This window comes from Myotis nattereri, assembly GCF_964212035.1.
Source record: "Myotis nattereri genome assembly, chromosome: 16".
NCBI classification, from domain to species: Eukaryota; Metazoa; Chordata; class Mammalia; order Chiroptera; family Vespertilionidae; genus Myotis; species Myotis nattereri.
The window spans coordinates 41,326,668-41,350,899 of record NC_138091.1 but is presented as its reverse complement, the minus strand read 5'-3'; the positions used below and the strand labels follow the sequence as shown (position 1 = coordinate 41,350,899).

Below are 24,232 nucleotides of genomic sequence, written 5' to 3'. Positions count from 1 at the left end.
ACATGTATGATTCTAAAAGCAACAATTATACAGAAGCCAGATGCTTTCCCAACTTGACCTTCCAGGGCAGAAGTAAAAAGCATGGCATCTTCCTGCCAGTGCAGTCACAGCCTCCCTTTCCAGAACGTTTTGTAACCTGTGCAGGTTGCAATTCTGTGTGTATCTATTTTAGTTTGCTCTCTGGAATTTTAATATCGGGTTGGTCTGTACGTCAGCAGAAGGTAGGATAGAGGCTCATGTGCTTCTCTTTTAGCCATGCCCTTCCCCCGTCAAGGCAGTTTGATGGCAGCCTCTAGAGCTTGCAGAACTTGGTGCCCAGGCAGTTGTGCTAGAAATACCTCCTAACCTGTAGCAGTTATCCATCTTAACCACAGCAGAGGGGAGGGCTGTGGGTGGAGGAGGGTGGCATAGAACGGATGTATTGTTCTCAAAGTGGTTTTTGTTTTGATGATCAGAATGTGCCAGTGAAAAACACTGATTTTATTTTCTGGGGGCACTATCCACCTCCCTTCCAGATCCCACCGAGGAGGAGGAGATCATTGTTGGGGAACCTAGGAAATACATCTCCATAGTCAAACCTGTTTTTTTGACGCTCAGGCATGAATGTTGGGAGGCACTTCATGTTTTTTTGGAAAATTTTTGAGTATATGATTATTGGGAAGGGAACATCTCTCCTATTTTGCCAAATATCCTTGAACACATAACATTTACTTTTCTGCTGTCCCTTGAGTCAAACCCAGCACGAGCCTGCTCTCTTCCCAACCTCACCTGTTGTCCCACCAGGTCAGAATCGCTTCCCTGGCTGTCGCTGTAAGACCCAGTGCAATACCAAGCAGTGCCCTTGCTACCTGGCAGTGAGAGAGTGTGACCCCGACCTGTGTCTCACCTGTGGGGCCTCAGAGCACTGGGACTGCAAAGTGGTTTCCTGTAAAAACTGCAGCATCCAGCGAGGACTCAAGAAGGTGAGGGCTTTTCCAGGATCGCCAGCCGGATAGTGGAGTGGGAAAGACTGAGTACTCCCCAGCAGCCTGTTTCTACTGGTTCCTTAGAGGGTTTGTACGTGAAAGTTCTTGGTAAACCCTAGACGACACACTTTTACTGAATTAATAAAGTTTTCTGTCCCAGTGATGGGTGAGAAGAGTGACCCCCTGAAGCAGCCAGATGGGAAGGAGCAGAGAGGAGGGACTGGTCACTGATGTGGTCTGTGTTTACTTGACGCATGGCCGTGAAGGTCCACAGGTCTGGAGGAGGAGGGTCATGTTTCCTTTCACCACCTCCCTTTTTTGTCTTTCCTCCCAGCAGAACAGAATAGCTTAGACCTTTTTCTGTTTTCAGATCCTCTTAACAGTTGCTAGTTCTTTCCACCCTGCTCTCCCCCCACCGTACACGTGCACACCTAGCACATACACACCCTGTAGTCTGAGGTTTGACTCCCTCTTCCCCAGCACCTGCTGCTGGCCCCCTCAGATGTGGCCGGATGGGGCACCTTCATTAAGGAGTCTGTGCAGAAGAACGAGTTCATTTCTGAATACTGTGGTGAGGTGAGTGCTATCGTTTTGGCCCACATTCTTATCTGGGGAAATAGTGATGAGAAACCCTGATTTTCTGTGGTCCAGACTTCTGTGAATCAGTCTCTAAATAACTCAACTGAGTTCTCATGTGGACTCTCGGGGGATCCCACAGAACTGTTTGCAGTTCTGAAACAAACCACTCTTCTTCGACTCTGGCAGTTCAGGCCACATAGGAGGGGCGGGTGGGGGCTCTCTCCAACCTTAACACTGGCCAGCTTGGGTAGGGATTGGAAGGAACTAACCCAAGCTCGGTATGTTAGGATTCTCATCATGGTGCTCAGTAAGCACCTGTATGTGACACCGCCCCCCCCCCCCCCCCCCCCCGCTGTCAAGGGACAGGGTACCATGCCTGAGCAGACGGCTTCATCCCCCTGTTCGTTCCTTGTCTGTCTCTGCAGCTCATCTCTCAGGACGAGGCTGATCGACGAGGGAAGGTCTATGACAAATACATGTCCAGCTTCCTCTTCAACCTCAACAATGGTATGGAGTCTCTCTTTCTCATCCCAAAGTGGTCTTGAGCATGTCTTCCTACCAGATGTCCCTTGTTCTGGTCCAGGTTCAGATCAGCTCTGAATCTTCCAACAGATGCTCAGAGCAAGGTGGTGAGATTGAACTCAGAGACACTGTGAGCCACAGTTCACTTGCTTTGGGAGAACTTCCATTTCAGGTTGTGTTTGTAATCAGAGCACTGAGCACTTACACCTCAGAAATCTCCCTCCCTGGATGGAAAGAGGAGATCCATAATTCCAGCAAAAGGAGGGGGGACCAAAGGGAGTACTCCCACGCGAAGCTGCATTCTTATACTGCCTGCTTCCCCAGCTCCTGCTAAAATTCCCACCAGATCGTCTTGTTTCTGTTACTGTTTGATTGATTTTAAATTCAGGCTCAAGAAGCTGTGGAGTTGCCTGGTGAGTTCATGGTCTTTCTTGGTTTACTTTATACAGATTTTGTAGTGGATGCAACCCGGAAAGGAAACAAAATTCGATTTGCAAACCATTCAGTGAACCCCAACTGTTACGCCAAAGGTGAGTTCTCAATGACCTGGGAGGTGGGCTTGAGGGGATGTATGCTTCATTTACTATGATCTCTACCCGTTATTAACTAGGAAAAAAAAACAAAACACAGAGGCAACTCTATTGACTACTTTCTAATTCCACTTCATTTGTGTTTTCACTGGGAATTTGGAGAAAAGCAGACCTGAGTCACTACTGATTTTTGACTTGGGGTTGACTGGGGACTTAGCCCTGGGTCTGTCCTATTTGCAGTGGTCATGGTGAATGGGGACCATCGGATTGGGATATTTGCCAAGAGGGCAATTCAAGCTGGCGAAGAGCTCTTCTTTGATTACAGGTGAGGCAGCTAGGAATGGTCCTAGAGAGGTGGCCCCAAGGGTGGAAAGGGTGGCTGTTGGAATTGATTTGGGGGCTTAAGATGGGTGATAGGGATGAAGGAGAGGATCTCATGGTGGTCAAGGCTTTGTCTTTGTTCTGATCTCTGGTGCCTTGTCTCAGAAGGGGAGCATTGAAAACTGCTTTTAAAAAGTGGGAGGGGAAGGGAAATGGGAGGGGACTCTTTTTTATCACAAAAGCCTTGATAGTAATCTGGTTCCTCCTCCTGCTCTGGGACAGGTACAGCCAAGCTGATGCCCTCAAGTACGTGGGGATCGAGAGGGAGACTGATGTCCTTTAGCCCTCCTGGGCTCCATGCCAGCGCTTATGGTAGCAGCACTGTCTTTGCTTTCGTGCACACACCACTGCTGCTCAAGTTTCCTGCACTATGTGTTTCTCACACCAAGAAACCCCCACCCACTCCTCTGTAGTGTGGCCTCAGCTGTGTCCAGTGAGACAAAACTGTCTCAGTGAGAGGGGAGGCAGAGGCAGCTAGGGCTTGGGCTCCCAGGAGAGAGAGGTGCAGAAGTCAGTGTTGCATCTCAGGCCTCAGAGGAAGTGAGCACAGGTGAGGGTGGGTGATGTATGCGTGATTTCTTGTCACCCAGGCGGTGGGCCTCAGGAATCAACTTGGGCAGTTCCCACAAGCATTAGCCGTTAATTATAACTTTCCAAATCAAGGGTCCTTATGTAATTGTGTTGCCAGCATATCTCTCTGTGGTCCTAAGACCTGGAGAAGACAGGCTAAGTGACATTTAGGACCTGGAGCTTCTGAGTGATCTGGGTTAAAGGTGAGTCTGGCAGGCAGCAGAGACTGAATTCAGAGGGGAGGTGGGTCACCTTACTACCTTTTCCTTCCTGGCAGGGCTCAACCTGAGCGTGGGTTCTAAGTATAGATATTCAATGCTGGGAGAAGGGAAGCTAAAGGCCCTCCTCCCGGGGACAGTGAGAACCAGCCTGACAATAGCAATTAAACTGTTAAGCTTGAGGCCCAGCAGGCTTTGCGAAACCTCTGAATATTCTGGAGATGGATACGTTTTCTGATGCCCTATTAGCTCCTTCCTAAGTTCTAGCGTAGCAACTCCAGGCAGGCATTCTGCAGCTATTGAAGAAGCGTGGAGGGGTATGCAGGCTGGGTGTGAGCACTCTGGCTCCCTGGATCCGTAGTTGTTTTCAGGCCTTTCATTCCCCTTAGAGGCCAAGCCCATGGAGCCACTGTCATTTATCTCTTCCATGTAGATGGGCACAGGCCTGGACTAGGGGAGATTGTCGGTGTGATTGACTTTCCTGTCTGTAGCTCCTGCTGTTAGAAAGGGTGAGTTGACAGTATGTTTTTGGAGGTGGGTCAGAGACTCCCAAATTGCGTGTGTTTAGGATGGCATCATGTGGGCCCTGCAGGCTGGCAGAGGGTATTTGAAGTGTCGAGAAGACCACCTGTGCCAGTCTGTGTGCCATTTTCTCTGGGATTTATGCAGAGCAAAGCACTTTATTTCTTTTAGAAGATCTGTAGATTAAGGTAGAGTTTAAGCTAAGGTCTTGAGTTCCTTGCCCAAATCCCTTTCCTGAGGTGGGGGAGAAGAGGGGTGGAGGATTCTCCACCAGTTCTGTCTCGTCGCCTGGTGGAGGTAGGAGGAGCTGTCTTGACACAGAAGAATTTAATAAGAAAGGGCCGGCTCTAAGAGTCTGGCTGTGTGCTGAGCTGGCAGGGAATAAGGAGCATTGTGCTGGGTAAAAAGGACATGGGCAGGCACAGACTGGCCTCGGGAGTGTTAGAATAGGGAGCAGGCTTCTCCCTTCCCTCTGGGCAATCAGCCCTCTCCCAGTCTGTGCTGACCACTCCCTTCCTCCAACCCCACTGGCTGTCCCATGAAGCAAGGGATAGGATTCCCTCTGCCCAAGCAGCCGCCCAGGGGTTTTTGTGGGACATTTACACACACACACACACACACACACACTCACCTACTCTCACTCACCACACTTGTGGGCACATGCATGCAGCAGGGCATATGCCCAGCCAGCGCCTGACAGAAGCCTCTTCCCACCTGAGTGGGCCAGCCCCCACCGCAATTCTGAAATGCATATTTGCTGTGGTTTGTAATCATTGTGTATTGGGGCACCTTCTAGCTGGACTGTGGGCTCTGAATTACTCAAAAATTATAGGGGAAACCATAGACAGATGAAGAAGGAGGAGTTACGTCTGCCTGAAATGCCAGGGGCTGGCCGTGAGGAACAGGTGGGAAAAATTACATCGAGCCTTTGAGAGGCTACTGACCCCACCCTTGCCTCAGTGTACAGAATCACTGTGGTCAACCCCTTCCTTCCCCAGTTTCAGACCACTAATACTCCTGCTTCTCCAGCATTCCCATCCTTTTTCCCTGCTGTCCTCAACCTTTAATGACGGGTGTCAACCCCTCCCCCCAGACATGTGAGGATGAATGGAGCAAGGTGGGGGCGGGGGGGCGCGGGGAGGCTGGTATATGTGTGGCTTCATTGCCAGTGAATTTCACGCACTTTAAGTCCTGTGGCTTGTGATCTCTTATCTGAATAAATGGCAGAATCCATTTTGGCAAAGTGTGTTCCGTGTGCTTTGGGGCTGGAAATGATCCAGGGATGATGGTACAGGGACAGTTCGGCTGAAGCTTTAGCATTCTGATCCCCACTTGTCCACTGAGATGTGAGGCTGAGTGAGATTGAGGGTTGGCAAGAACCAGTCAGGCTCCTGGTAGGTGATGCAAGGATTCTGAGGGTTCCCTGTAGAAATTCCCAAGCCCTCAAATTAGTTCTCTTAAAGCCATTCCACTTACCCTACCCGCTAACCACAACACCAGCCACCACACACAGTCTGGGGCTCTGCCACTCTGTTTTATTAGAATGGCTCTACGTCTGAGAGCACAGCTTCAGAGTGGAGGCCGACTCAGGCTGGATGAGTGACCAGCAGGCCTCATGGGACTTCCAACACAGGAGAAGCAAACTACAGACCACTGGCACAGGACAGGACAATCGATTGCTTTTTTCTTCTTTTATATATAAACTGATAATTTAAAAATTAGAATAATATATAGTTTCTCTAGAGAGAGACTTTGCAACAAAAAATATATTTAAAGAATGTGACCTCCTGGGCAAATGAAGCAGCATCTCTGAGCGGAGGAAAGAGGGCTCCTCATGCATTGGAGAGGGGGCTAAGCCTTTTGACAGGCATCAAGGCTATTGCATATCTTGGAAGAGGGAGGAAGAGTATGGAGCTGGCTAGTCAGTGTGTCTGCATTTTCTCTACGTTGCAAGTTTTTATGGCTTTGGCTAAAGCATTTGAAGCAGCAGAGGTACTAAAGTGCTAAACTGAAGCCTCTCAGTCTATAAAAAACAAAAAAGGAGGAGGAGGGTAGGACCCAATGATGAAGCCCTCCCTAACACCCAGCTGAGTGGACACAGATGGAAGATGTGCAGGGCAGGGGGAAGGCTGGGGGATATGTTTAGCAGCCTCCTCCCCCCATACCTCGTGCATCCCTGCAGTCCCACACATCTATCCCTGCTGAGATTGAATGTTTGGAGAGAGACAGTTAATCTCCCCTGCACTCTCTTAATCCCTGGCAGCAGCTGGGACAGGGATGGCAGGAAGGACCTGTCTCAACCCCATGAGGCTTTCCTTTTGGGGCAGGCAAACCACCAGGAGCCTGGGGAAACGGAAATGGGCAGGGCACTGGTTTAGGCAGTGAGGCTCAGCTACTCCCTTTGGTCCCATCTGTAGCTCTGCCCACCAAACTTGGCAGGAGGGGAATCCTCTGGGTGAGCAGAACCAGCTAAAAGGAGTCAAATGTCCCTGACAGGGTTGGGTAGAGGCAGGTTATGGGGAATTCAGGGAAATGGACTTGGTCCCTGAAGCCCTTCTGATTCATTCAGATCTGGACTCCTCTAGGATCTGGGGTAGGTTTTGGTCCCGGGAGCCAGGGCCAGGGACTGGGACTGGGGCTGGGGCTGGGGCTGGGGCTGGGGCTGGGGCTGGGGCTGGAGCTGGGGCTGGGGCTGGGGCTGGGGCTGGGGCTGGAACTTGGGTGGAAGCTGGTGTAGAGGGCGGGGCCTGGGCAGAGCCTGAAGTAGGTAGGGGAGGTTTGCTGCCAGGGTGGTAATCGTGGGTGGCCTTGGGCTCATTGGTATGGTAGGAACCCTTGTAGCGATGATTTTGCAGATAGAAGAGCACCAGCATTCCCACCAGCCCCAGCAGCAGGAAGGCCACCAAAACTGAAAGAGGAAAAAGAAATAATTAGAGCAGATCTTTGGGGTTTCTCCTACATACAGACCCAGATGTATGCTTTTGAGTAAAAATGTTCAACAGTGAACAACAGTGAACAGCAGTGTTCACTCTACAACCATCAAGCTATTCCTTAGTGTCTGGTAGGTCTGAATTCCTGGCTTATCCCCCGCCATCTTCTAATATTCTCTTTTCACATCCCTTCCTTTTTTTTTTTTTTAAATAATATATTTATTTTATTGATTTCAGAGAAGAAGGGAGAGGGAAAGAGAGAAAAACATGAATGATGAGAAAGAACTATTGATCGGCTGCCTCCTGCACGCCCCCCACTGGGGGGTCGGGCCCACAACCCAGGCATGTGCCCTTGACTGGAATTGAACCTGGGACCCTTCAGTCCACAGGCTGACGCTCTATCCACTGAGCCAAACCAACTAGGGCAGTTAACCCTTCTTATCTCTAGATGTTACTATACCCCCATTTCCTCATTCCTTAACCATAGTCCAATCTTAATATTTCAATTAAAGTCTATAACATAAAAACAAAAGCCTATAGCATCCTCAAACATTTAAAAATCTCTATACCAATTACATACTACTTCAGCATGGCCTATCTCAACCTTCTTTGCACTACCATGTTCTACAGCAGTGGTTCTCAACCTTCCTAATGCCACGACCCTTTAATACAGTTCCTCATGTTGTGGTAACCCCCAACCATAAAATTATTTTCGTTGCTACTTCATAACTGTAATTTTGCTACTGTTATGAATCGTAATGTAAATATCTGATATGCAGGATGTATTTTCAGGGGTCACGACCCACAGAATCTACAGGGCAGGGAGGGAATGCTAACAGTGAGAGGGTAGAATCAGGAGGTTAGGGCAGGGATCACACTACTCACAGCCTAAAAGTATGGCAACCCATCCATCATCATGGTAGTATGGGAAGTCTGAAGAAGAGAAAGCACCAGTTATGAGAAGCCTCCGATATGGTAAGAATAATATTCTTTCTCTCTTGTCCCTCCCTCTTGTGTGTCCTGGGGACATACCTGGAGGCAGATACCAGGGATCCAGCTCAGGTGGCACCTCTGAGAAAAGACGTGGCATGGCTCCACAGTTAGATTCAGACAGTTCTCCCTGAACTCGAAGGGCCTCAGCTAGCTCAGCAGTCATGGGTCGAGGGGTTCGGAAGTGGGTTTTGAGGGGAGCCACATTGTTGAATCGAACACCAGACAAGCAGCCTGAGAAACCTGGTGTGTTGTAGCGCTGGATCTCTGGGTCAATTACTCCTGTTTCTGGGGGAGAGGCAGGCCCAGAAAGAAAGCATTTGGACCACCAATAACCCTCCCTTACCATCCATAGATTTCTTACTAATCAGCACTTTCTCTGTGATTCCCAGTTCCTTCACTCTCATCTGGGCTCCAGGGACTTCACCCACAATTTCTTACCCCAAATGCATTGTCACCCTCAGCTTACCCATAACACGCCCTAGATACAAGGCCTTGGGTGAGTCAAGCTGGCTGTCCACCAACAGTGAGAACTTCTGTTCTGTCAGTGGGAAGTAGTCCACCTGAGATGGGGAGGAGAAAGGAGATGCGGGAGGGAGAACCAGAGGCAGACACAGCCACGATCATCCAGGAACCCTGAACTCTGTCCCAGCAGGTGGTAAGTCCTAGCTTTGTCCTACGTGCGCCACCCCTGGACCAGATGTTTTAAAAACCCAACAGCCTGGTTTTGAGCCCTGTTTTTGCAGCTTTCTAGTAGTTTAACTTTGGGGAAGCACTTTACTTTCTGAGTCCGTAATTATTTGTAAAACAGAGATAATAAGTACACATGTGTACCTGAACTGCCTCACAGACCTGTTGTGAGAGTCATATGAGGTAATAAATACAAATATTAAGTATTTGACATTTTCCTGGGTGCCACAACCTTGATTATGAGGTTATAATCTGAACTGGTCCACTTCTCTCTACACACACCTGGATGAACAGCTGGCGGTAAACCCGGGTGATATTGACACTGTGGGGCTGACCATCTGTAACTGGTCGGGTGGTTAGTTGGTACACATAGGGACTGGTGCCCAGCTGATATCGCAGCTGTAGAGTCCCTGTGGGGTGGAGAGGAAAAGAGGGAGTCTCCCTTCAGGTCCCACAATCCCCCTTTTCTAAGAGCACTTAGGTCCTTTTATGTATTAATTAGTGAATCAATAGTTGAGAATGAAGGGTGCCCTGGAAGAAGCTGGAGTTGAGGGAGAGAGCCTGTCAGGAGCTTACCATCTTCCTTGATGAGCACGGCCATGTAATCACGCACAAAGGAGCTGACGTAGAGCAGCACAGCGGGGGCAGATTCGGTGCTAAAGCTGAAAGACACCTCCTCTCCAGTAACATTGTAGACAGGACCCCGGTAACCTGGCACAGGCCGGCCAGGCTGCGGGTAGTCAGGCAGACGGTACCCAGGGCCATGGTAGCCAGGTACATAGCCAGGAGTGTCGTAGCCGGGGATGTAGCCTGGCTCGTAGCCTGGCACCGGCCGGCTCAGCATGTGGGAGAACTCCCGGGCTGCAGAGCGCAGTGCTGACTGCAGGTTATAGCGCATCCAGGTGCCGGGCTCAAAGAAACCACCAATATCTGAAGGCACAGGTGGTGAGGTCAGGGCTTCCGTTCCCATGTTCAGACATTGTATATGTCACTCACACACACACACACACACACACACTCCCCTGGACTTGCCTTCAGTTTCTGCCACCACCAGTTTCATATTAGCCAACCCCTGCTGGGGTTGGGGCTGCATTTTACAGGTGGGGAAACTGAGGCTCAGAGGTGGGTAGTGGCTTGCTTAAGGATACCCAGTAAGTGGAGAGCCAAGATTAGAACTGAGATACCATGACTCCATCCAGTACATTCACCACTACGCACATTTCCAAACCAAGACCAAAGGTCTTCTGTTGGTCTCTAAGTCCCTAAATCTCCCTGATTCCATCAGACTTCCCGTTAGTAACCTACCAGCCTTAGGGAGGATGCAGTCTGAGTATATGTGCAGAGATCTTGCTGTGGTGAATGACTAGGTTCTCTTTAACCAAGAACCCGGCTGTAGACATGTTTTAGGAGTGCAGCAATTGTCAAATAGGAAATGGCATAGGAGGGCATCATGCAGCCTGAGGTGGATATGCTTGCAAGGGGGGGAACCTGTGTTACCTTGGTGATAGAGGAAGATGGGGAAGTTATTTGCTTGTTGCTTTTACTACCAGCTAGCTGTACCACCCCTTCCTTGCCCCACTTGATGCCTTTGGAGTCACCCAGCATCTTCTGCTGTCTGATGGCCCCAGATCAGAGCTCAGGAACCCAGAGACACCCTCCTTCCTTTCTTCCCTGCCATCCCTACATCCCATTACACCCTACAGCTCCCTGTCCTCCCATAACCAACAGCACTGACCATGGTTGCAATATGGCCCATCAAAAGCCGTGAGGTCACAGTCACATGTGTAGTAGCTGTAGCGTTCCACGCAACGGCCTCCATGGAAACAGGGGAACCGGGGATGGGCACAGCGGCCTGTGCAGTTGGGTGAGGTACCCTCAGAGGCATTGGCACGGCCTTCCAGGTTCAGAGTCACTCCATTCAGACGCATAGCCCTCAAGCAGCCCACGAAGGGGCGCCTCTTAAGCTCTGCAGATCCTGGGAAGGGTGGGCAGGTTAAGAAATGGGTGTAGAGCAAGAGACAGGGGTAAGTATTGGGGTTGGGAAAGGAACCAAGGGAGCTAGAATAATGGACTAGAGCCAGGGACTGGAGAGGGACGGTGGGCCTCTGGCTCTCTCTGAAGCAGAGCGGATTGGGAATTAAGACACGGGTTCCTGGAAACAAGGAGAGCAGCCTTGAGAGGGTGGAAAGGTTAAGGAGACTTCAGACCTGCCTCTGGGTTGCTGCTTACCAACATAGAGGGGCTGGTCGTACTCCAGCCAGATGTAGGTCTGCAGGGGCATAGGCCGCACCACCCAGGGCCTGTGGTCCACGCGGAGCCGGGCCTGCTTCACGTTGATTTCAGCCCGGACCAGGTGCCACTCATCATCGTTGAACTCAAAATCATCTGAGTGTACTGTCAGGTTCTCATCTCCATTCCCCACATCGAAGGCGAAGACCACATCTCGGGATGCTGGTGGGGGTGGGGGGAGAGGACTCAGACCTCCAAGATTCCTCACCCAATGCAACCTCTCTTCTTCACTCTGGAGCTCCTGGAATGTCCCTCCAGTTTATCTACAGCCTGGGACAAAACCTAAAACGGCTTAAAACCTCATACCCCTGTTCTCTCCCAAATTTGCAGATCCCTGGAGCCAGCTTCCCACCCCCCTTCTCAGGTTAGAAGCATAGCTAGTAGGTAGGAGATTCCTCAGGATCCCAGCTTCCTTATTCACCTAAGGCCCCGAGAGGCAGACTGGGTGCCTCAGGTCACAAAACCAGCTTTCAAGACTGAGCTGGACTAGAACCCAGGGTCATCAAAGCCTTCTCCATAGAGAGGACAAGACATCTGCCCTGTCTCTTTCCCCAGCCTCCACCTACACCCATTCTTCCCCGAGTTAGTCATCTACCCCACGTCCCTCCCGTGTGCCTGCTCACTGTTTAGTTCCACCCGTATGTAAGGTCGGCACCACTGGTAGTAAGAGCCCCCCATATTCTCTAGGAAGACTCCTGAAGGGGCCGAGGTCCTGAAGTAGAAGGAGACATCAAGGCTGTGGTTGGCACGGATTGGAGGAAAGCGTAGTGCAGCCCCGGTGTGGAAGGAGATGGTGTTCCAGGAATTTCCTACAAAACCAGATGGAAGAAGGCCTTGTCAGGGAGGTTGGAGGGTGGGGGAGTAAGGGAGCCTCAAGTGAGTGGGGGAAGGAAAGGCCGAGGGACAACTGGGGGTAACCAAGGAGTGTAATGAAAGACAATAAGGTGTAAAGGAGCAGTATAGGTGGGGGTCATATCCTAGGAGGACCTGGGGTGTCTGACTGTGTCCTGGAGGCACCCAGTGAGTCAGATGGCCTAGATTTTAGAAACTAGATGATACACAAAACGGGTCTGCCACTCACGATCGCCATAGCAGCGCAGAGGCCTCAGGAAAAACTGGGCCTCAGAAGTGGAGCGGTTTGTGTCTCCCACCACCACCTGAGTGACAGGCAAATGGTCCACAAAGGTCAGCAGTCCCCTGTCGGTTCTCCTGTGCGGGCAAGATGCAGTGGCTCAGCTCCGGCCATTCACCGGCCCCCAGATCCTGAGAGCCCCGCCCGGTGCCTCCCTCACCACTGGGGCTGGTCAGCGTCACAGTTGCACTGCAGAGTAGGGTCCACACAGCTCCGGTCCAGACCGCAGGCACAGCGCTGGATCCCAGGCTGCGAGCCTCCCCAGTAGAAGTGCTGCTCCTCATTCCGGCCAATCCAGAAGCTGTAGGGGTAGCCTCCTGGGGAAGGGGTTCAGGCGGTTTCTAGGCCCTGTTCCTCCACAAGTCTCTGGGCTCCCCTCTCACCCTTCTAACCAGCCTCGGACTCTTGAATCTTCTAGCCCAGGGCTCCAACTTAACCGTCTGGTTTCTTTCTCCCAGGCCCCCACTGGCCTCTCCTCCAGCTCTCCACCTCACCCTCCCAGACCCCAGACCCAACCTGCAGTGTTGAGCAGCCTGGAATTGTAGCAGGAGAATTCGATCCACTGTTCACAGTGCTGGGAAGCATTGGCCAGGGCACTGACTTCCTCCCAGGATGCATTCCAGTACTGGACGGCCCCCAGGAATGGCCGCTCCATGCTCGAACCTGTCACCCGAGTTGTCCACAGCCTGTCATGCCGCACAACTGTCCATGCCTTGTTCTCTGGGGGAGGGGAAGGGACAGAGCTTTGGCTGGAGATGGGCACTCTCTACCCATCTCCCTGCCCATTTCCACCACCACTGCTGCAACTCAGAGCCAATAAATGTGGCTAGCAGCTCCATTCCAGCCTAGCTCCTGGCCCTGGACATTGCAGGCTGGAGATGAGACAGCTGGACCACATCAGGAAGCTGGAATTTATCTGCAAGGCTAGATTACAAATTCCTGAGTGTCCCTTTTCCCTCTGCCCTCCTTTAGCCCCATCACAGTTTAATCTTACTGGCCCCTGCCCACCCTTCAATCCTTCCCTGTTTCCCCACCCCCCAGCATAGCCTTGTCAACTGTCCCTTAACCACCTATCAGAGCCACTTACCTCGAATATCACAGTATACTACAAATGGCTTCAGGGGGCCACTGCCATCAGGATCAATGGTGAAGTTTCCCGAAGTTTTCCCACTAAGCCGATAAGCCTCACAAGATTCCTTATACAAAGCTGGTAGGTGGTAGAAAACAATTATGGGTTCAGAGGGCTAGCAGAGCCAGCCCCACCATCTCTAGCAGCCTCATGATCCCAGCAACCTTCTCCTGACCTCTCCTGTCCCCGACTCTTCCCCCATATCCCAGCTGGCTTACGTTGGTGGCAGGTCTCCCCCTTGTAGCCTGTCAGTTCACAGTAGCAGATGAAGTCATCCCAAGACTGGTAGCAGCGTCCATCATGCTCACACATGTTAGGGCTGCACCTAAGGAAGAGGTCAGCACCAAGGGAAGAAGCCTTATTGGGAGCTTGAGAGTGGAGTCTGACCCCTACAGGCTCCACTCCCCACTCCTGAGAACACAGAACTCCATGAGACACACCTCACCTAACTAGCCAGATATGAGCCTAAATGCTGGGCATTAGGCAGGCCTTGACTCAAGCACTGTTTCCTCTTCCCCCAATGAACAAATAATGCTTTATACACCACCACCACCCAAAAAATAGATGCTTCATTTCCATTCTGAGCACATGTCACTTAAGGGAAGAAACAGGAAGTGAGAGGTCAAGGAGGAATCATCTCCAGGTGGGAGACCGAAGAGCTGGGACCAGGAGAAGAAAGGTTGAGAAAGGCCACTCCCTTTGGGAGACCATGGGAAGGAGCTTGGGGGGGCGGGGGTCACCTCTTGAAGGGAAAGGGACTTCTGGATACCTATCAGTGATGCCACATGTGTCAAAGAGGACCTCAGCAAAGTATCCAAGCCGCCGGCCCTCCACCAGAGTCAGGTTGACCAGTTGACCATCCACCTTGAACAGCTCCATGCAGCCATGGAATGCCGTCTGGTTAGAGTGGCAGCCCCATCGACTGGCTGGCTTGGGACAACCTGGAGCAACCACCCCTGTGAGGCCCTCCCCAGGGGAGACCCCAGAGACCCTCCCCCAGGGAGATGCCAAGGGAGAGCCAGACATGAAGGAAGGGAGGGGCCAATAGATAATGGCAGTGACCTTCCGGTCCCCAAGACCCCAGAAGGGAAAGAAGGGTTTATTCCTACAAAGCTCTCCATGTAGTCCCATCTGGGTGGACTTAGGTGGGGGCGGGGGCCTTCCCACCCAGGGACAGGGGTCTGGCCAGGTTAGCCACCACTTACCCCCAAAGAAGTACGAAGTCCCTGTACGGATCAGCAGTGGGTATGAGACCCTGACCTCTGCCCCCTCCACATCATCAATGCTGATGACTGCATGGTTTTCCTGTGCTGCGAAATTCACCTCGTGCCAAAAGCCATCATTCAGGCGGTACCCTGGACAGGAAAGGAGGATGCTGTGGGTGGGGAACGCACCAGGCCCTAGGAGCAATCTGTCTTTCCTGTGGAAGCAGCACCCCCACTCTGTGTCCCAACAATGGACTATGTTCCTCCTCCCATTGTTACACTTATCACACTGGGTGGTGACATCTCTGAAAGTCTCTCTCCACTATCCATAACGCCAGCAGCTTATACAGTCTGCAAAGTTATAAATGAATAACAAACACCTCCAGAGACACCCCCCCCCCCCCCCCCGGAACTGGAGAATACCAGGACTCTCAGGCTTCCTGCTTCTCCCAGCACCCATAGCCCCTCAGGTCTGCCCCCAGCCCCAGCTGCCTCTCATCCACTCCCACCTTTTCCCAGGGGCCTGGGACCTCCTGCTCTGCTCCCCTCAGTCCAAGCCCACAGTCACCCCGGCTCTCCTCTGCCCTCTCTGGCCTCCTACCTATCTCTCTGGCCCCTGTCCACCCTTCAATCCAGGCCCCGCCCCCAACCCATCCCTCACCAGCAGCGAACTGAAGCTTCTTTCGGCCGGTCTGTGCAATGGACACGTTGACCTGCCCTTCACTGAGCATCAGCTCCACGTGGCCCAGCCCGTCTCCCAGGCTGGAGTAAAGTAGCAGTCCCGTGAGGTCCCAGGTGCGGAAGCGAAAGGAGACTGCGAGGCGGCCACGTCGAGGGAACCCAGGCACTTGCAGGAAGTTGTGAGGACCTCCGAAGTTGACCGGGTGAGGAACCGGGTCCAGGCAGCGGAAGGCCACCTTACCCTGGAGGCGAAAGCAAGGACCCATCAGTGGCCTTGAGTTTCCACCCCGCCTCTCTGGGAATCCCATTTTCGTATTGGCCTAAGATCTTTGTCACAGCACTCCCTCAGTGTGGGGGCGATGGGGGAAGACCTTCAACCCTGACATTTCCACCCTCCTACAAACAGGTCCAGCGGTACAGGGGGCCTCCGCTCTCTTGCTATCACTGATCTACAACGTCTTCATGGCGACTCCTCCTTCCTGCCAACATCCAGAGGGGATTTCCCGTGGTTCTACTGCCGCTTCTTAACTGGGGTAGAGGGGTGGACTTTGCACCTCCTGTAATTTCATCAGGACCCCCACTTGAGCATCTGTCTGGGGAGGGAGAGGTCCTGAACTTGTATCTGATTGTCAAGATCTCTTCCCGCTCCACTTCTTGGCTTTCCAAGTGGCTCTGATGTCCCATCCTCCCAGATCCCCAGCCCACTGGCCTCGAAGGTGATCCTCGAATGGCGCCGCACAGCCAGGTCTGCGATGTTGACTCGGTTGAAGATTACATTTTCCATGCAGCCACGGAAATTATGCCGATAGGCAAGGTTTTTCTGGGCGCCCACCAGACCCCCAATGAACATCTGTGGGCGGAGTAGGGAATGAGGGTGAGGTTCCCTGGGAGGGTGAGGTTCCCTGCGTGCGGGAGCGCATGCACCTTCCTGGAGCCCCCACCATGCAGCTTTTTTATAAAAGGCTTGAAACACACATTTCCCCAATGTCAGGGTTAAAGCTGGAAGCTCGCTGGGCCTCCTGAGGTTTGGGTTCTAGTCCTAACTCCACCACAAAGTGGCTGCAAGGCCTTGAGTAGGTCAATAAAACTTTCTGGGATTCTTTCTGTGCAGACGGTGGCCAGGGTCTTTAATCCCGCACAGCTGGGCAATCCCAGGGGGCAATTTTCTCATCTTGCCCAATCCTCAAAATCCAGATGTCCAAACCCCATCTCAATGGGTCTTGGGCGGCACCAGGAAGCAAGGTCTGACCTTTGGTGGAGGGGAGTGCTGACCCCCACCCACCCAGCCAGCGCCCCCCTCAGCCAAACGACTCCTTCTGCTCTGCTCACCTCATTGTCCAGGTTCAGCCTCTCGAAGTCGCCATTGAGAATGAAACGCTGCACATAGCCGTCCAGGGTGAGGTTTGCTTGGCGGCCGTATCGGTCCACACGGACATAGTGCCAGTGCTGGTCATTGAGGACCCCACCAGCGCTCACCGTGGTGTGGCCAGGCCGTGGTTGGATGGGGCTGCTGCCTGAGGATGGGGTGGGGCGAGGTCAGACCTTGGACCCGGAGATCCCCAGTGAGCCCTGGCCCCTAGGAAGCAGCAGCCAGGGAGGGTGGGCACAGAGATGGGACCACCGGGGCCTGGGATGGAGCAGCGTCATTGGCAAGGATGTGACTTAGGGCAAGTCATTTCACCTCTTTGAACTTCTATCGGTAAAACTTGGGCACAATAGCTGCTTCTACTTCATCATGTGGATGTTATGAAAAAACTAATTAGACACAAAAATACTTTTTAATGTGTGTGTGTGTGATGTTTTTACATTGAGGAGACTGGGGTTGGGGTAGCAGCCAGCAGCCGGTAGAGCTGAGACTGGAATCCAGTTCTGCTGACTCGGGGTCCAGAGTTCTGCTAGCACTAAATTCTACACGAAAAAGGCGGGTTGGGGCGAACGGGAGAGGGGACGTCAGGGGTGGGCACGGCTTCGCGGAGGAGGGGCGGCGAGCAGCCCAGCCGCCGTTCACGAGTCCCCCCCCCCCCCCCCCAGGTCGCTCACCCAGGCTCATGTGCAGCAGCAAGTGCGCCCCCTGTAGCTCGAGTGTCACGTAGTCGCCCTGGGCGCCCTCCGCGTGCAGCAGGAGCCCGTCCTTCTCCTCGGTCTTGAAGCTGAACGCGAACACGTCCCACAGGCTCTGGCTGACCCCTCGCGGGAAGCGGTACGAGATGGCATCGTCGCCGTCGAAATAGAGCACGTCGGACTCTGCGCGAACGACCGAAGGTGGGCCGGGGGCGGGGGCCCGGGGAGACGGCTCGTCTACCGCCCCCGCCCCCACCGCCCCACCCCCACCCCCGCCCCCAGCCCCGCCACGACCTCCGCACTCTCACTGTAAGGACAGCCGTAGAGGCCCAGCCTCAGGCCGATCTTGCCCCGCGGGTTCCAAGCCAAGGGCACGATGCGGATGTACCGCGCGGTGAAGTGGTAGTGCAGGTCGTGGCGCACCACGGCCGACTCGTTCACGTTCCCGAAGAAGGTCTGCGGGGGAGAGGGGGGAGTGACCGGTCCCCACCCTCGGCTCGTTTCCCAGCCCACAGGTGTCACCGCCAGACAATCTGGACTTTGCAAAGCAAACGCTCCTTGATCTCCCGCCTGCATGGCTTTATGCACACCGTTATCTCCTCGCCCGGAGTGTCCTCTCCCACTATCTCATTCCTTCCTCAAAGCTCAGCTCAGGTGTCACCTCCTTCAAGAAGCTCTCTAAGGTTGTGGAACCCTGTCCTCCGGGAGTGTCTTGCCCACCTGTGAGCTCACAGTCCTTCTGAACAGAGTCTCCGAGTGGAAGTCACTATTCCTAACCTGTGCCCTCACCCCGCCCCCTCCCCTTCCCCACAAGCTAATTCATGCCCAGCCCAGGCTGCAAAACTGAGGAGGTTCCCCAAGCGTGTATGCAGGAGCTGGAGTACCGCATTGTGCCCTTGTTGGTAGAACGGGGTCCAGCTGTCCACTCGGTCGCCGTAGAGCAGCATGTAGCGCGTGACCCAGTCCCAAGAGTTAAAGGAGCCTTGTGTGGCCACCGCCCGGATCCGGTGCTTCTTCATTAGGTCGATCTGGAGCCAGGGATTCGGGTCACCAGTCCGGGGAGACCATCCACTTATGCCTATAGAAGGGACCGGGGCTTTCACCACTGGCTCCCCCTTTACTCCCAGCCCTCACCCCCACCCCTAGAGTCCCCCCCTGCTCCTGGGGCCAGGCTCACCGTGCAGTCGGGCGAAGCGTGGAGCCGTGAAGAGCCCATAGTAGGAGGAGGCACCCAGGGAGCGATAGTACAAGGGCCCCACCAGCTCCTCATCACAGCCGTCTGGGTTCGGGGGACAGACATAGGGGACAGGTCAGCCCCTCCCAGGCCTTCCCCAAGGCCCCGCACACTGAGCGACTGGGGCTCCTCCTTCTCAGGTCCCCAGCAGCAGACCCAGCCCTAACTTAAAGCCGGGCTGCAGCAACTGGGGCACACTCAGGGGAGGCTATCTTCTTCTGGGGGAACTCCTAGGCCAGCCCCTCCCTAGCCCTGTTCCTGCCATGGTGTGAATTGGGCTCAGTACTCCCCAAAACACAATCTCAAACTCAGCATCTTTCAGAACCTGAGTCAGCCCAAGACACCAATCCAGCCCAGCGTGAGCATCAGTCCCATCATCAGCATCCCCAAACCTGCACCAATTCCAGATCCAGGCCTTGGTCCCAACCCCAGCCAGTCCTGACACCATCACCAGTTCTGTGTCCAACCTTAGCATCAATCTGGCACCAACTCCACCTTGGATCCCAGTCCCCAAGTCCAGCCCCCAACCCCAAACCCTAGCCCCTGGGCCAGTTCCAAGCCCAAACCCAGCCCCTGGCAACACCTTAATCCTAGCCCGGGTCGCCAGTAACACTTTTATCCCCAACCCTCAAACCGAGGCACTAGCTCTGGCTTGGATCGTAGTGCCAAATCCCAGCCGGGCCGACTCTATCCTCGGCTCCGAGCCCAACTCCAGCACCGGGCGCGCGCTCCGGCCGCCGAACTGCATTGCGGAGCGTGGGGGAGAGGCTGGGAAGGACGAAAGCGAACCAGCGAGCGCGCGCCGGCGGGGAAGGGACCGGCGACCACCCAGCCGCAATGCGGTGCTTTGAACTCCCGGGCCCAACCCTGCCCGCCTCCGAGCCCCGAACTCACAGTAGCCCCAGCCCTGGGCTCCTGAGACCGCGGCGAGCAGGATGCAGAAGAGCCGGAGACGCATCCTGCAGGGCTCAAGGGTCTCCGCGGCCGCCTCCCAGTGCCCAGTTCGGGCTAGGGCTCCAGCTCCGGCTCCGGCTCCGGCTCCGAGCTCTCCTGGGGTTCTCAGCGGGTCACTGTCTCTCCTCCTTACCCACCCACCCCTCTTCCCTTACCCCTCCCCAGCCCTTCTCCCCTCGCCCCCCCCTCTCTCAGTCGTTCCAGGTTCTAAGCTGCGCTCTCCTTTCCACCCTCTCTCCTCTCACCTCCCCCCTTCCCCAGCCTGTCTCTCCTAACGAGCGCTGCTTTCCCGGACTCCGCGCAAGCGCGCGCCTCAGCCTCGCTGTGAAGGGCGGGGGTAGAGAGCCTCCAGACATCGGGAAATACCCTGAATAACCTGAGGCTGGCAGTGGCTGTGGTCGCAGGGGAGGGGGAAGGCAGGTCGTGAAAAATCCAAGGGGGGCGGGGGGCTGGATATGGGGAGAAGAGTATGTAAAAGATTTTAACATTTTCCGAAGGCAAAGGATGTTGCAAGCACCCTTACTAGGCATCCTCATTATCCTGTGAATTCAGCATTTTTATTTTACTCCATTTTGCAGATAAAAACCCTGAGGCTCAGAGAGGTTAAAAACACACACACACACACACACACACACACACACCCCATCACACAGGTAGCTAGCAAATGAGATATTCTAAAACCCATTCTCTTTCTACTGGTAGGGAAATTGTTTTTTAGGGAGTGGAATGGGTAAGTTGGGTAGAGAGGGCTCACAGACCCCAATACCCACCACCCTCGTGGCCGCTCTCCCCGCCCCTTCCTTCCTGTCCCACTAGTTTAACTTCTCTCCCCGGTGGCTTTACCTCAGAAACCCGCGTAGCCAGAGATGGGGACCGAGCCCACAGAGCAGGTGGGAGTGGGGGAAGGGGGGAGGAAGGATTACAGAGAGGGAGGGTAAGGTGAAGGCATGGGGTTCCACACCTGGCGACAGGCCTCCCCCAGGCTCTGACCTACACAGGATTCCTGGAGCCATGTGGGATCAGGGGCCTCCAGATAAATGGGGCTGGTGATGGGAGGCTGGTGTTGGGGGACAGGACTCAGGCTGAAGGGAAGAGTGAGCCGAACGTAGAGGTCCAAGGTGTAACGGCAGACCTGAGCCCCAATTCTTGAGACCCGCTTGTCATGAGTTTGTCAGTTGCACTGGCGGTAGGGGTGGGCTTTGGGGAGGGGAAAAGGGAAAGGAGACGGAGTCTAGAGTCTGGCCACGGGGTCTGAGGCAAAGCCTGCGTGTGCGAATACTTCCAGGAGAGGGCGCTGCAAGCGGAACTGAAGCTCCCAGGTTTATTAATAATACAAACCCTTGGCCTATGAAGAGCACAGATGCTTCACGCCCATTATCTTCCTATCTCAAACAACCCTACTACATATTAGGCAACTGAGATCCAGAAAGAGCAAGTGGCTTGCTCAAGGTCACCCAGAAAGCTGGATGCAGAGGCAAGGGGGGTGCAAGGGAAGCCAAAGCCTGTTTTGTGTGAATGGGAAGATAAGGACTCATGGGGTCTCTTTTCTCATTTTGACCTCCCCAGGTCTCCTGGGGCTCATATTCTGGAGATGACGAGGAGGCCTATTCAGCTGAGCCTCTGCCAGAGCTTTGCTACAAGGCGGATGTCCAGGCCTTCAGTCGCGCCTTCCAATCCAGTATCTCCCTGACGGTGGCTGCCCTGGGTCTGGCAGGCAACGGCCTGGTCCTGGCCACCCACCTGGCAGCCCGAAACGCCGCCCGCTCACCCACCTGCGCCCACCTGCTGCAGCTGGCCCTGGCAGACCTTCTGCTGGCCCTGACCCTGCCCTTTGCCGCTGCGGGAGCTCTGCAGGGCTGGAGTCTGGGAAGTGCCACCTGCCGTGCCATCTCGGGCCTCTACTCGGCCTCCTTCCATGCAGGCTTCCTCTTCCTGGCCTGCATTAGCGCCGACCGCTACTTGGCCATTACGCGGGCCCTCCCGGCTGGACCGAGGCCCTCGGGGCCGGGCAGAGCACATTTGGTCTCAGTCATCGTGTGGCTGCTGTCGCTGCTCCTGGCACTGCCTGCTCTTCTGTTCAGCCAAGACGGGCAGCGGGAAGGGCAGCGGCGCTGCCGTCTCATCTTCCCCGAGGGCCTCGCGCAGACCGTGAAGGGGGCGAGCGCGGTGGCGCAGGTGGCCCTGGGCTTCGCGCTGCCGCTGGGCGTCATGGCAGCCTGCTACGCGCTGCTGGGCCGCACGCTGCTGGCCGCCAGGGGGCCGGAGCGCCGGCGCGCGCTGCGCGTGGTGGTGGCCCTGGTGGCGGCCTTCGTGGTGCTGCAGCTTCCTTACAGCCTGGCCCTGCTGCTGGACACGGCCGACCTCCTGGCCGCCCGCGAGCGGAGTTGCCCGGCGAGTAAGCGCAAGGACCTGGCCCTGCTGGTGACCGGGGGCTTGGCTCTCGCGCGCTGCGGCCTCAACCCCGTGCTCTACGCCTTTCTGGGCCTGCGCTTCCGCCAGGACCTGCGGAGGCTGCTCCGGGGTGGGAGCTGCAGCTCCACGCCTCGCCCCCGCGGCCGCTGCCCCCGGCGGCCCCGCCTTCCTTCCTGCTCGGCTCCCACCGAGACCCACAGTGCTTCCTATTGGGACCACTAGGGCTGCGAGTCCAGAGGAGGGGGCGAGCTGAGGAAACGCATCTGGGAGGTTCCTGGGAAAGGGGAGTCGGGGTGGGGACTCTGAAAAAGAGGTAGGGACCGAAAGGAATTGCTTCCGGACTCTGCCACATTAAACGGATAACATGGACATGAGATGCAGCCCAACGAATGTTACTATTTTTGAGTCACTGACTTGAAAGTGATTTGTAGCAGAGCAGAGCCGCGGGTCCCGCACCGCGCGCCCGCCCTCTCCCCCTCCAGGCGCGGGGCGCTGAGTGGAAGGCGCTGAGAGCCTGGGTGGGGGTGGGGGCTGCTGAGCCTGCTGGAGCTCCAGCGTGACACCTCCTCCACCTTCACCCGCGCGCTGCCAACAGAGGTGGGGTGGGAACGCTGCCAGGCGAGGAGGGCGGGGTTCCTCTGGAAATGCCGTGGAGAAGAGCTTTCGAACAACCCGAGTGCTATCCAATAATGGCCGCCTCAGCCAGTACCGAGTTCCCGGCCCCTGGGATGTTCCGGCTGAGTCGGCCGGGGGCTGTGTGTGCCTGTGTGTTGGCGTGCGGATAGGGACGGGGCTGAGATTCCCGTTTGGGGTGGGCTTTTGGATGAGATGACCATTTATAGTTTCTTCTATAAAATTCTGTGGTGCAAAGCGGGGGGTCGGGGGGAAGCAAAAAGTTGAGTCGAAGTTTTTCACCTTGGAGAAAAACCAAGGAGAAAATCCCTATTTGCAAATTCCCAGAGTCATTATCCTGGGCGTGGGGGGCGGGGGGAGATGACTGTGGTTCTCGTCTAAGGCACCGAGGCTGCCGGGGAGAGAGGTTAGACTTCGCAGAGAACTTCCAGCTGCTGCAAGAGCCTGGGCTCCAGACCGGGAAGAGGACCTATGGTCGTGCTGTCTCCATCCCTCGGGTACCTCAGTGCAGACCACGCTCCTCTCCGGCCAGGGCAAGGCCCGGGTGACCTGCAGGGACCGTCGCATTGATTCCCTTGGTCTTTGTCTTACACAATCACGACAGGCAGGATGGTGTTCAGGAGCGACAACTCTCCGCACTTCAATATCCGGTCAGCAAAGCTGCCGGGACCACTTCAGCCAGCAGCCTGGGGGCCGGGGGCAGGAAGGGCGTGGCGTGGCGTGGCGTGGCGTGGCGGGGCAGGGTGGTCTCCAGGTCGGCGCTGGCCGGACGCCCCCGCCCCGCCCCGCCCCGCCCCGCGCGGACTAAGCCTTCCTTCCAGGAGCCTCCGGCGGCTGAGATGGAACCTCGGCCTCCAGGGGCCGTGAACCTCGGAAGGCGCGGAGATGGCGCAGACCCTCCAAAGGCCCCACACCCCAGCCCCAGGGGGGCAACCTGGAACCCTCCACCGGAGACCGCGGGAATCGCCGCTGAGTCAGCAACGCACGCGCGCGCCCGCAGGGGCCCTGGCCCCCCTCCCGCTCCGCGGCCCCGCCCCGCCCGCCTTAGCGCCTCGGTTAACCCCTTCCTACACAATCAGCAGAATGCACGCTGAGAGGCCTCCACGCCGTCCGAGTACAACAGCATTCCCTATAACCCCAAGTCACTGTCCCCACCGGATTCGCTGAGCTTTGCACTCTAAAGCGGATTTTATTTCCGGCCTCGGCCTGCACTTCAAAAAGGAGGTGACTCATGTGGAGGAGCTGGCCCTCATTCGGGGCGGAGGGCCACCGCCAGTGCGGTGCCCGGGGCAGGTAGCTAAGGCTCTTCCCTTTCTCAGGGACCCTGAGACCAGGCAGGGGTCAGAGGCCAGCAGTCGGACCTCCCTCTGTGCCCTAGGCCCGTCGTTCTCCAAAGCTGCTCTCGGGAGGGTTCTAATGTGTAGGCTGGTGAGCCAAGAGTTAAAACGAGAGCGTGCAGGCGGGCTTCCGTGACGTCACCAGCCCTCGGTCCGACCTCAGAGACGCGGCTGGACTCACATCGCACTGCCCCCTCCCCGCCGAGTCCCAGGCCCCGCCCCACTGTCAACAAGCCAGAGGCACGTGATGCAACCCGCCGCCGTTTCC

At 55.2% G+C, this 24,232-nt stretch overlaps 3 protein-coding genes across 4 annotated transcripts in view; 2 read left to right on the top strand and 1 right to left on the bottom strand.

Annotated features, from left to right (window-relative positions):
- EZH1 (enhancer of zeste 1 polycomb repressive complex 2 subunit) overlaps positions 1-5,530 on the top strand; it is a 29,365-nt gene extending 23,835 nt beyond the window's left edge. For both annotated transcript variants that reach the window (XM_081109431.1, XM_081109430.1), the window contains exons 16-21: positions 784-962; positions 1,446-1,541; positions 1,970-2,051; positions 2,516-2,596; positions 2,837-2,921; positions 3,200-5,530. In XM_081109431.1, coding sequence (XP_080965557.1) covers positions 784-962; positions 1,446-1,541; positions 1,970-2,051; positions 2,516-2,596; positions 2,837-2,921; positions 3,200-3,260 — 584 coding nt within the window. In that variant the 3' untranslated portion in view covers positions 3,261-5,530. The remainder of the gene's footprint in view (positions 1-783; positions 963-1,445; positions 1,542-1,969; positions 2,052-2,515; positions 2,597-2,836; positions 2,922-3,199) is intronic.
- A 505-nt stretch (positions 5,531-6,035) lies between these two features.
- Positions 6,036-19,601, bottom strand: CNTNAP1 (contactin associated protein 1). The gene is made up of 24 exons (XM_081109455.1): positions 19,523-19,601; positions 18,572-18,673; positions 18,279-18,472; positions 17,703-17,850; positions 17,374-17,577; positions 16,663-16,847; positions 16,043-16,183; positions 15,314-15,575; positions 14,653-14,802; positions 14,217-14,388; positions 13,666-13,772; positions 13,406-13,525; positions 12,835-13,038; positions 12,479-12,635; positions 12,268-12,395; positions 11,810-11,995; positions 11,127-11,348; positions 10,633-10,872; positions 9,474-9,827; positions 9,180-9,307; positions 8,677-8,770; positions 8,250-8,495; positions 8,103-8,150; positions 6,036-7,195 (listed from the first exon to the last, which is right to left on the bottom strand). Exons 1-24 carry the CDS (start codon positions 19,584-19,586, stop codon positions 6,849-6,851), a joined length of 4,203 nt encoding a protein of 1,400 aa, XP_080965581.1. The 5' UTR covers positions 19,587-19,601; the 3' UTR covers positions 6,036-6,848.
- Positions 19,602-19,782: 181 nt separating this feature from the next.
- On the top strand, positions 19,783-22,362 carry CCR10 (C-C motif chemokine receptor 10). Its single transcript, XM_081109452.1, has one exon. The coding sequence runs from the start codon at positions 21,791-21,793 to the stop codon at positions 22,214-22,216; it is 426 nt and encodes a 141-aa protein (XP_080965578.1). The 5' UTR covers positions 19,783-21,790; the 3' UTR covers positions 22,217-22,362.
- The last annotated feature ends 1,870 nt before the right edge of the window (positions 22,363-24,232 follow it).

Coding starts and splice junctions, on each gene's coding strand:
- CNTNAP1 (XM_081109455.1), bottom strand. CDS start 19,586: ATGCGTCTCCGGCTCTTCTGCATCCTGCTCGCCGCGGTCTCAGGAGCC. Junction 14,803..15,313: donor GAAGCTTCAGTTCGCTGCTG/GTGAGGGATGGG, acceptor TTTCCTGTCCAG/GGTACCGCCTGAATGATGGC. Junction 14,389..14,652: donor GACTTCGTACTTCTTTGGGG/GTAAGTGGTGGC, acceptor TGGTTGCTCCAG/GTTGTCCCAAGCCAGCCAGT.
- CCR10 (XM_081109452.1), top strand. CDS start 21,791: ATGGCAGCCTGCTACGCGCTGCTGGGCCGCACGCTGCTGGCCGCCAGG.